This window comes from Vanellus vanellus (assembly GCF_965231255.1).
Source record: "Vanellus vanellus genome assembly, chromosome: 6".
In the NCBI taxonomy this organism is placed as follows: domain Eukaryota; kingdom Metazoa; phylum Chordata; class Aves; order Charadriiformes; family Charadriidae; genus Vanellus; species Vanellus vanellus.
Window position 1 is genome coordinate 53,047,604 of NC_138911.1, and position 12,152 is coordinate 53,059,755.

Sequence of the window (12,152 nt, forward strand, 5' to 3'; positions counted from 1 at the left end):
ATTTTTTATGGATAGTAACATTGCGGCAGCTGGTTATTATGAGCTTTAATATGTATCCTGAGCTTCTTGTTTTGGTGTGCACTAAACTGTAAGAATACCTGAGAAATATCTCATGGGGAAAGAACTCTGCTTTCTTCTAGGTTTCTAGGGCAGAGAAAGCAGTTTCACGCTTCTCAAGCAAAAGCTGCTGTTAGCGGACTTGCAAATGTCTTCTCCACTTAGCCATCACGTTTCTTCTCTAAAGAAAAGTGTTGTTAACCTGAAATTGTATTCAAAAGCTATTGCAATTTAAGTAGTAATAGACGTGGCCACGAAGTGTCTGCCAACGCGACAGAAATCACTTTTTTTTTTCCCAGTAGACGCTTCATTGCACTCGAGACGACTAATTTAAATACGATTTGAACCGCCCGCAGGCAGGAACACCACCGCGTCGGGCGGCCGTCACTTGTACCGTTACACACGGAGCCTCACCTCGAACCCAGAGGTCTGAGGAATTAAGGGCGTTTCAAACTAAACACCAAAACCAGAGGGGGACGCTGCGGGCCGGGACGGCCGCGCCTCCCTCTCTGTGGCGGCGGCCAACGGCAGCGGCACGGAGCCCTCTGCTGCCCGCTGCCGGCCCGACACCCCGAACGGCCGCCGGACTGCCGTCGAAAGGCGCCCTGCGCCAGCCGGCCGGCAACGCACCGCGGGCGCAAACGGGCAGGGGTAGGGCACGAGCCCGGGGCGGGGCGGGAAGGAGAGGGGAGGGCAGGGAAGGGGGGGCGGCCCGGCCCGGCCGGCGAGGGGCGGTGGCAGCCGGGCCGGCTGAGGGCGCGCAAGCAACCGCCAACGATCGCCGCGCGGCAGTCAGGTGAGCCACCGCCTCGCGCCGCTCAGCGGGGCGCCCCGCCGCCTTTGCCCCGCCCACGCCGCCCGTGGGGTTTGGCCCTTGCCGTGCTCCGTAGTGACGCTACCGACGCCGCCGACGCGCCCCTCGCCGGGCGCCGCCGGGGTAGTACTTCCGGTGCGGTGGCGGAGCAGGATGGTGAGACAGCGGCTTGTCCCCCGCGCCCGGCCCGGGGCAGCGAGAGCGCGGCCCTGCCGGCGGGGCAGGATGAGGGGGCGGCAGGGCGGGGGTTAGCGGGGGTAAAGGCCTCAGGCCTCCGCCGCCATCGCCCAGGGTTTTGCCGAGTCACCGCCGGCGCGGGGCCTCTAGGCCGCCTCCGGCGGGGCGGCAGCAGCAGCGGGGGGAGTGCGGCCGGTTACGCCGGGGCCGGGCAGGGTTGTGAGCGAGCCGGGGCTCGGTGCCGCGGAAGGCTCGCCTCGTCGCTCGCTGCAGCAAAAACGAAGTGGTTTTTGTCGGCGGGGGTCTGCAGGGCCCCGCTGGCCGGGAGCGCGGGCATCGCCCCGCAGGGGTCCGGCGGGCAGTGGGTCTGTGCAGGCAGCGGCACCGGCTCTGGCTCTGTCTGCTCGCGGGAGGAAGGGCGGCTGAATTTGCTGATAGGAGAGCGAAGGAGAACTCTTCGTGACACACGTCCCTTAGTGGTGTTGGTTATTTACACTACCAAGGAATGGGCTAAAACTACGATGTAGCCGGACAACGCAATGCCGTATGAGTCCGAAACAGACCAGTGAACATGTCCTTCCCTGCCTCATAGGTCCACACTTTTCTTCATTCACTGACTTTTGACAATTAATTTGGATATATTAGTGCTTTGTTTAGATAGAAGGAATCTAATTATGGTATTTATTTACATGGAACTGTCCATGGGTTTCAAGATTCATAGTAGTGTACTTATATATATATGTGGCTGTTGGTTTGTGATTGTGTTTTTCTTTTTACTTAGGGTCAAAGTCAGAGTGGTGGACACGGTCCTGGTGGTGGCAAGAAAGATGACAAGGTAACTAAAACCAAAACAAATGCTTGTGCTTGTAGGATGAACTACAGGCGTGCTATTACAGAGGCTGGCTGTCATAGGCTTCGTTTTACATTTTTTTTTTTTTGTTCTTGTACTCTGAACCACATAAAATTAGGGTCTCGCTAGCTTTGATGAAATGTTGTCTTCTCTTCTGGATGCACATTGGACAAAACAGATTGCTGTTCAAAATAGAAAAGGGGGCTTAGCTGTAAAGGAAAATTGAAATTATTTGACAGTAGTAATCTATTTCTAAAAAGAATAAAACTAGAAATCTGTCCGGGTTAAGAAAGACTCAGTTGCCTTTGAGCTGTCACTTAAGTAACTGGTTGTCGGTTGAAAATGACATCATACTGTCATCTGCATGAGGTCAGTACTTCATGTTGTGGACCATTAGAGGCCTTTCTGTTTTCCTTTGGAGATGGAAGTATAATGTATGTGGCAAGCTCTGTCTAAGCTGGCAAACTGAATGCACGTTACCTGTTGATTAAAATGCAATAGAAATGTTCATATTCAGTATTTTCCTCATCCTTTCATGTATGAGTTTTGTTTGTGATTTACTTCAGGCTTTAGCCTTCCATGTTCTATATTCACTGAAAAATTATAGAAATCTAAATTGAAAAGAGGGATGTAAAATAAGCAGGAGAAGAAACTTTACTTAAAAAATAAGAATATTTCTGGGGGGATTCTTGCTATATATCACAGAGGAGACAATTTTGAATTTTATTAATTAGCCATTCAGCTTAAGTTGAGCTCTCTCTCAGTCTGTGCACCTAAAATCTGTCTGTACTTTTACATTGTTAATATCCTGATTATTTTTTCATTCATGGAATTCTTTTTATGAATAAGGATAAGAAGAAGAAATATGAACCTCCAGTTCCAACCAGAGTGGGGAAAAAGAAGAAGAAGACAAAGGGACCAGATGCTGCCAGCAAACTCCCGCTGGGTAAGCATTCCGCCTTCCCTGGCGGTCCTGTGGACTGTGCTCTCAGAGAACTGCAGAGATGTCCTCTCCCCTAGATCTGGCTGCATGTAGGTCACAAATGATTTAATAGAAGGCCAAATGTAATTTTATTTCTAATTAATGTAAAAGCACAAAATAAGATGATTGTTATGTGAGATGCAGCCCATGAATTCCTGCGTGAGAGAGAGAGAGAGAAATTGAAATGAGAGAAATGCAGGGGAAACATTATCTTTAAAAATGTTTTTTTACCCAGAATTACAGTGGAACAAGTAAAATAGTGACTGCTGGTCATATAGGAGTTATTGTCAGAAAATAAAGCAGAATTTCTGTTAATGAATTAGTGAATAGTCGGTACCATGTCAAACTTGACCTAAAATACTGTGTTTCTACTCTGATTACAGTGACTCCTCACACACAGTGCAGACTCAAATTGTTGAAATTGGAGAGGATTAAAGATTACCTCTTAATGGAGGAAGAATTTATCAGAAATCAAGAACAAATGAAACCTTTGGAAGAAAAACAAGAGGTGAGGTTTGAGTGAACTGTTACTTCTAATACAATAAATGCTCTAATGTAAACTACTTTATATATAAGCAACAGAAAGTGCCATGAATGTGTAAGTCAATACAATCATATTATGTATATTACAGTTCTTCATGAAATCTCAATTGCTGTCCAGAAAACAGAGAATTTTTTTCTAATGGTTTGATGGTTTTAGTCCAAGCATGGGTTACTAGAGATGAGGCCACAGCGTTTTTCTGTTTCTCAGTGGTCTGTCAAAGTGCAGCTCCCAGACCCCATCAATAGAGAAAGAAAAGACTATTCTAGCTATGCACATCCATATAGTAGTGGCCATAAGACAGGACTAAAATAATAGTGGATTTTGTTTCTGGCCTATGCTTTTATGCCTTTTGGGGCAGTGAAACAACAATAGCAAAGACTGGTTCTGTTCTGTTGGGTATGAACTGGTCTGGTGAGCCAGTGTTGTACAAGAGTGTTTTTGCCTGTGTTATTGAGTTGTTTCTTGGATTCTTCTTGACAACAGGAAGAAAGATCAAAGGTGGATGATCTGAGGGGAACACCGATGTCTGTGGGTACCTTGGAGGAGATCATTGATGACAACCATGCTATCGTGTCCACATCAGTAGGATCAGAACACTACGTCAGTATTCTGTCTTTTGTGGACAAGGATCTGCTAGAGCCAGGCTGCTCAGTTTTGCTAAATCATAAGGTGAGTTGTTTTTGTAAAATGAAGCACAGGTTCTTGTACTGTTTTTAACTTTTTTTTTTTTTTTTTCTGAGGTTGTTGAGGCTCTATCCCTGGAGGTGTTCAAGGTCAGGCTGGACATGGCCTTGGGTAACCTGGTCTAGTGGGAGGTGTCCCTGCCTATGGCAGGGGTGTTGGAACTCGATGATCTTCAAGGTCCTTTCCAACCTAAACCATTCTATGACTCTATGAATCATGGGGGCTGAGAGCTAATGCTGTTTATTTCATGCACCTGAATAGACGAGCATTAGGTTTAGGCTTGAGCTTGTATTAGCAGTGCTGCTTGCTTTCTTTGACAATTCTTAATGCTTGAATTAGGTTCATGCTGTGATAGGAGTCCTGATGGATGACACAGACCCTTTAGTTACTGTGATGAAAGTGGAGAAAGCGCCTCAAGAAACATACGCTGACATCGGTGGCCTTGACAACCAGATTCAAGAAATCAAGGTATTCAGTTGTACTAATTTACGCTGTTAAGTAAGCTAGCAACGTAGCTGTTGTGCTGGGAGCTCACAAGTGTAACAGCAGGACCAGCTGCTCTTCATGTAGTGTTCTTTTGGATCTTGCTGTAGTGCATTTCTTCGTTTGATTTTGCTGGGCAGACTCATGGACCTAAATCTGTTAAGTGGGTAGTGTACCCATTCACAAACTGTGCGCACAGAAACCTTTCACAGTTGCTGTGGAACCTGTAGAACCCTGAGCTCGTAAAATCTCTGCAATAACTTATGATTTTGGAACACGTAACTTGTAAAGTTATTGATAGCTGCAAGATCAGAGTTAAAGTCTAAAAAGTGCAGAGGTTGTTTTCAGTGTCTAATGCAGTGCAATCTGAGGATTTGGTGGGTAGGCATTTTTTCACGGAATCACCAAGTTTCAGAGTTGGAAGGGACCTCTAGAGATCATCTAGTCCAACTCCCCTGCTAAAGCAGGATTGCCCAGAGCACATTACTCAGGACTGCATCCAGGCGGGTCTTGAAAATCTCCAGAGAAGGGGATTCCACAACCTCCCTGGGCAGCCTGTGCCAGTGCTCTGTCACCCTCACCGTAAAGAAGTTTTTCCGTGTATTTGAACGGAACTTCCTGTGTTCTAACTTGTGCCCATTGCCCCTCGTCCTGTCACTGGGAACCACTGAAAAGAGTCTGGCTCCATCCTCCTTCCACCCACCCTTTAGATACTTGTACGCCATAATAAGGTCTCCCCTCAGCCTTCTCTTCTCCAGGCTAAAGAGTCCCAGCTCTCTCAGCCTTTCCTCATAAGGGAGATGCTCCAAGCCCTCAGTCATCTTAGTTGCCCTTTGCTGGACTCGCTCCAGCAGTTCCCTGTCCCTCTTGAACCGGGGAGCCCAAAACTGGACACAGTATTCCAGTTGTGGCCTCACCAGTGCAGAGTAGAGGGGGAGAATGACCTCCCTCGACCTACTGGCCACACTCTTCCCTACGCAGCCCAGGATTCCATTGGCCTTTTTGGCAACAAGGGCACATTGCTGGGCCATGGATAATTTACTGTCTACCACGACCCCCAGATCCTTCTCCTCAGAACTACTTCCCAGCAGATCCGCCCCTAACCTATACTGGTGCCTAGCATTCTTCCTCCCCAGGTGCAGGACCTTGCACTTGCTTTTGTTGAACCTCATTAGGTTCTTCTCTGCGCAGCTCTCCAGCCTGTCCAGGTCACGCTGGATGGCAGCATGGCCCTCTGGGGTGTCAGCCACCCCACCCAGCTTGGTATCGTCAGCAAATTTGCTGAGGATACACTCTGTCCCCTCATCCAGGTCATTTTGGTTAGTGGTGTGTTTGTGTTTGTTGGTTGTTTGCTTTTGTGTTCCCTTTTTTTCCTACCAGCAGAGCTCACTCTGAACCCTGGTAAAAATCGCTGTTTTTGATTTGGGTAGGCATCCAAAATCACAAATGCTCTTAAAATACTGATCTGTAGTATCTGGTGACTTCTGGTGGAAGGCATCCTTTCATAAAGGGTCCCCCATAACCCAAGGTCCTCCAGTGTTTGAAAGTCAGGAACTCCCTGGTTCCAAACTCAGCATGATACATTTGGGTTGGAGGAGGGAGAAAACTCACTGCTTCTCTTCCACATGTCAAGTGGAAACAGTAGGAAGGCCTGTTCAGGTAGAGTAGTTGCCTTAGAATTGAAGGCAGCAGAGACGCATATTTTTCAGGGTCTGTCCTGAAATTAGTTCTTTTTGCCTTCATTACTTTTATTAATGCTGTTCTCGAGATCCCCACAGAACTTTTGTGGTGAGTGCTCACTCTTTATAAAACCGCAGTTTCATTTTTTTTCTTGTGCTGCAGGAGTCTGTGGAGCTTCCTCTCACCCATCCTGAATATTACGAAGAGATGGGTATAAAGCCACCCAAAGGAGTCATTCTGTATGGCCCACCTGGCACAGGTACCTTTACAGTACAGTAACAGCTGTGCTGAGCTAACACAAGTAAAATAAATGACACTTGGTTAGTATTAAAACATTGCCAAGTCTGTCACAAATTTCATATGACTGTTTTGTTAAAGCACTTTCCCCTCCACCCCCCCGCAAACTAACTACAGTATTTCTTTCCAACTAAAAATAGGTAAAACTTTACTAGCCAAAGCAGTGGCAAACCAAACTTCAGCAACCTTCTTGAGAGTGGTTGGTTCAGAGCTCATACAGAAATACTTGGGTGACGGTCCAAAGCTCGTGCGCGAACTGTTCCGTGTGGCTGAAGAGCATGCTCCATCGATTGTCTTCATTGATGAAATTGATGCCATCGGCACAAAGAGGTACAATATTCTACCTCCCGCCTCACACACAAGTATTGCCAAGGACAATAAAAGATTTACTAGAAACACTTCTTTTGCAACCATATTGATACTCAGTTTCTTAGCTCTGTTGCCATTTTCATAATACTCTTTTTGATGTAAGCATTTTTAACAATTAGAACTTCAAATAACTTATTTGAAACGAAAAGACATGACAACCTTTTCATATTAAATAAATATGACCAGGGACTTAACCTCAGTTCTCTGCTACCTAGTAGCATGTCTACAATAGATTATCTTAAACAGAAAGAGGCACTATGTATAAGCTCATATGGTATCCTTTAAGTGCAAATCCAAATATACAGTAATTGGCTTTAGTGATTCAGCAGTAACGCAGTGTACTTAATACAGAATATATCCATTTATCATTTGCCTCTCCAGATAGGTGGCTAAATACTTACATTCTTAGAATATTATGTGATAAGTTAGTGTGCGGTATCATGGAGCAGCGTTGCTTGTGCCACACTGAACTATTGTTCAGCCTGTATCCAAGTTGTATTATTTTGAAAATTCCATAGGCTGGTTGGAACTGGCCAACACAAATAGTCTTTAAAGTAGCCAAATGTTTTTTAAATAAATAAAAATGTCCTCATATGGGTTACTACACAGCTATTAGCCTGAAGCTCCAGGGTAAGGCAGCCTCTAGCCCGTGTATTTCAGCATATATAGAAAAGATTGGACTGATGGGGAAGCGCATAACACATGGGATCCTTCATAAATATTATGTTGCTTCAAACAGTTCCTGAACATGGAGTGAGCTGTTTTGGATGTAGATTATTTAGCCTGATATTAGCAAAAGGAAATAGCTAAGCTACAAAGCAGAGAAATACAGCCACTGGTACCTCTGTTTCAGGCAGCACAGAGTTAAACCAGGATCCCCATTAGTAAGGCTAAAGGGCGCACAGTTGTAACTGCCTGCGTAAGGAAAAAAACTCCAAGATGGAAAAATGAGTGACAAGCTATATTTTCTATGATGAAGTGGATGCATGTGCTTTTAAGAATTAGGGTTTTTTCCTTTTTTTTGTTAATTTTGCTGGGGGGGGGAAAGAGATTTCCGAATACATAACAAACATGGAGAAAGGACAGATTTGTTTCACATGATTGCTCTTACTTTCCCCAGCTACAAGAACAGTTCAGTGGCTCTTCACTTCCCTAGATGTCACAATACGATTCCGAAAACCTGCTATTTGTTTTCTGTGGGTGAACGTTGAATTTTAAAAAAAATCTGTTATGGGTATTTAAAAACAACAACCAACCACCACACTATTTTGTTTATGTTTGCGGCAGTTACATGAAGTATGTTCTTAAATTTGCATATTGTTTTCTTAAAGGTATGACTCAAATTCAGGTGGCGAGAGGGAGATCCAGCGGACAATGCTGGAGCTGCTGAACCAACTGGATGGGTTTGACTCTCGGGGGGATGTTAAAGTTATCATGGCTACGAACAGAATAGAAACACTGGACCCAGCTTTAATTAGGCCAGGTAAGAGGCTTCCCGCTGTCTGTGCTTGTCACTTTTCCTGTGAAAGGACTTGTCGTAACTCATCAAACATGGGCTGGTAAAAAGAATGCAAGTTACTGTTCTGTCTTTGTTCATCATCTCATTGGTGTTGGTGGGTCTGTTAGAGCCCATTCACTAGTTTCCAAATGGGAGAAAAACCCCCATGGAAGAGAAGAAATGTATTAATTCCAATTACATATACGTAAACTCCTTGAACGTTCTTCCTTTTTATTAAGATGGCACAGCTATTTTAAGTAATTGTTAAGGCAAGCTATAGTGTGCGTTTCCTTAACATCTTCAGCAGCTGGGTGGGGCGTAGGGCTGTTCCACTTGCGCTCCGTTCAGGAGAAATGAAACCTGAACAATGAGCACCTGGATTTTGATGCCAGGAAACCAGTCTGCTTCCTTACCGACCAGGCATGTGCCCTCGTTTGGGGGATGAGTGAGGGAGAAGTAATACCTTGTTTTGACTTACATATCGCATGTTGAGCCAGGAGCTTGAACAGGCACAAGCAGTATTTTTAAGTGGCCACTAAAAATGTACCAAAACAATACATCTGTGGGGTCTGTTAAATCAGAAGTTAGAAGGCAACACAGAGGTAAAAGGAATAAGCTAAACCTCCCATTAGTGTCCTCAAGTAAATCCTAAGTATTGAAGAGGTTGTGAACATATTCCTCCTAAAATAATAGAGATAAGATGGAGAGCAAAGATAATTTAAGATTAATTTGTTGAAGAACTACTTTAAACAGTCGCTAGACCATATGGACCCAGGGAGTTCAGAAAACACCTCCACAGTACAAAGTTGCTGAGGTGTGGTTGTTTTTTCAAAAGGTCTGGTTCTGTCAGCCTCTTACACTTACCCCTCCAAACCAAAACCAGTTTGGAGTACAGAGGAGAAAATACTACACCAGTATTAAAAGACATGCTATGATGATCTAAAACTTGTTGGAAAAAAACTTCCTACACCTGTTGGGTACTTAAATTATAACCATTGCTTGAGCAACAAGGGCACTCCTGGCAGCTTGGTAAACTGATTTACAGCTGTGTATGATAGTTTGGAATACTGTATGTGGTGCCGTCGACCCCTTTTAGAAAAGATACTGTAAAACTAAAGAAAAACAGGAGTGATCCAGGGATGGAAAATATCTTTACAAAGATTGCTCATAAAGTTGGAACAATGAGTACCAGAACATCCAAAGTCCCTACTGACATAAAGGAAACATCTGGTAGGGGCTTGTGACAGAACATCTTATGCAAAACCTTCCTCCTTCAGTTAGGTTTAGGTTTTTTTTTCATGAGGCTGGTTATATAGGGAGGAAGTTCTTCAAGTTGCCACAGTGATTTATTTTGTGTGTCTATGTGGCAGACAGTTAAAACTTCAGAGCTGAATGTAATCTCAGAATAAAATCTATTCAAGAATATAAGTATTTCATTAATACTTTTCTGTGCTGTGACATGTTGGGTTTTTTTATATTTGTATGTGACTAAAGGAAGCTATGGTTTTCCATGTTTCCCAGGTAAGGTGTCTCTTACCTGCAACGACACAGACGTTGCCAGCAGCATGGTATCTTTTAGCTCCCGCAGCTTCCTGTTTGTTGCAAACAGAATACTCTGAGGTCACTTTCTACTCTAAGACATAATTGATTATGGTGTGAAGAAACAGTTACTGTCACTCTAACCTTGAAATGTTCTTCCTGCTCTGTTTCCAACAGCTGCAGGTGAAAAACCTGACTGACCTTTTCTTTTGCACAGGACGTATTGATAGGAAAATAGAGTTCCCTCTACCTGATGAAAAGACCAAGAAACGAATCTTTCAGATTCACACAAGTAGGATGACGTTGGCAGATGATGTGACTTTGGATGAGCTGATTATGGCAAAAGATGATCTCAGTGGTGCAGATATTAAGGTCAGTGTACATCACCATTGTTATACTTCAAAACACAAATCAAATCTCATTTTTCTGCTGCATCCAAAAAACATTGTGTGTTGGAACTCTTCTCTAATTATCTGTGGTTACATCACTGAGGGACAGTTGGATTGCTTTAAAATACCTTTTATGAGTGCCACATACTCAGCTTTACAAATGGGAAACATCAAAATTATAATAATGAGGTAGCTCGTTACCTGAATATGAAATTTTAAAAGTAGCAAAGTGGAAATTAGGAGTGGAATGTGGAATCTTGCACAAACATGCAAAATATCTTAAACATTACTTGAGGTAGTGCAGGATAAGAAGTATTTTCAGAGACTACGTTGCAAGCAGATAGACTTCCTCATCTACAGTTGCATTTTTGAGGTACATAGTCTGCTTTAGAAAAGCAGATGAGGCTCTTGCTGGAGTTACCACACTAATGAGCTTCACCAAACATGACTGCTGTATGACCTCACTGCAGGAGGAGAACACAGCCCACTTAACAGGGCTGGATGCAGCTGTTCCTTGGAGGAGGGAAGTGCTGTTGGTGCGAGGCTGCCTTTCTGTCATGGAAGTGTTACTCTGGCTACAGAAAGACATCCTCATCTACCTTTATCTAGATTGTTTCACATGGACCAAACCTAAGAATGTAAATTTTGTTAACGCTCTTCACTTCTATTACAGCATCAGTTGGAGCAGTGTGAAGGTGCTGCTGCCGCCTTCTGAGGCATGGCTTGAAGGGGCTGCACAGAGTGTGACCTATTCTGGCTTTCTGTGTTGCAGGCAATTTGTACAGAAGCTGGATTGATGGCTTTGAGGGAACGGCGCATGAAAGTGACAAATGAAGACTTCAAAAAGTCCAAAGAGAATGTTCTGTATAAGAAGCAGGAGGGGACCCCTGAGGGCCTCTACCTTTAAGTCACCTGTCTCTCATGTGTAAAACCTCCTAGTCTAGCTAATTTTCCTTCTTGAAGAGGTTGAATTGTGGTGGGTGCTGGTTTTTCAGTCAGTGTAACACCTCATTTCCCAATAAACCATTTATTTCAGTTGAACTGTTCTGGTGGCAGAGAGCTTTAGTCAGACTTACTTCCAAGAAAGAGTGCTGGTGCCATGGGAGTGCTTTTCTCCATGACCCATGCCATGCTGCTGCTGGAACACACTGTGCAGTGGGGGTCGCATAAGCAGGTTCCCCCCCTGCCAGTTCTATAGGTGAGGCAGTCTTTTACAGCTGCTAAGAACAGCAGCAATTGAAGTAATTACTTTTCTATATTTAACTAACTATGACAAAAGTCACTTTTAAGTAACCTCAGTGTGCTAAGTCATATATACATAAAAATTAATGAAAAACATGCAACCTTAAGTAACATTCAGATGATACACTTTAAAAGTACCCAGTTCTCTCTAGTACACGTGCTTACAAAAAACTAAGGCGGATATTCATTAGTGTTCTTAAAGATCTAAACATGTTTGTGTAAGGTACTTATAAACTCTTTAGTGTTACAAGTTTGTTTTTCCCAAGAGGGTTACAGTTCATTACAGGAAACCATCTTCACCCTGAGGTAGAGAATGTCTTTAAAAGGAACCAGCACCATAGGAAGTTCTCCAGCCCTGCGCTGCCCAAGGCAAGGGGTAGGAACAGTTAAGGCACAGGCACTGACCAGCTGAGGTGTGTGGTTTGTCATTGTGCACAGAGAAATTCAGACTGCAAGTCACCTGCTTGGTGTTCTGCAGCGTAATCTTAACATGAATTCTTCCCCTCCAAACAAATCTATGCCTGCAGCTCCACCCCCACAGGAGTTA

General features: G+C 44.2%; 1 protein-coding gene across 1 annotated transcript; it reads left to right on the forward strand.

Annotated features, from left to right (window-relative positions):
- Positions 1-922: 922 nt before the first annotated feature.
- On the forward strand, positions 923-11,404 carry PSMC1 (proteasome 26S subunit, ATPase 1). The gene is made up of 11 exons (XM_082485832.1): positions 923-1,027; positions 1,830-1,883; positions 2,748-2,844; positions 3,264-3,388; positions 3,908-4,093; positions 4,448-4,576; positions 6,434-6,530; positions 6,709-6,898; positions 8,269-8,420; positions 10,192-10,346; positions 11,136-11,404. Exons 1-11 carry the CDS (start codon positions 1,025-1,027, stop codon positions 11,268-11,270), a joined length of 1,323 nt encoding a protein of 440 aa, XP_082341958.1. The 5' UTR covers positions 923-1,024; the 3' UTR covers positions 11,271-11,404.
- Positions 11,405-12,152: the final 748 nt, after the last annotated feature.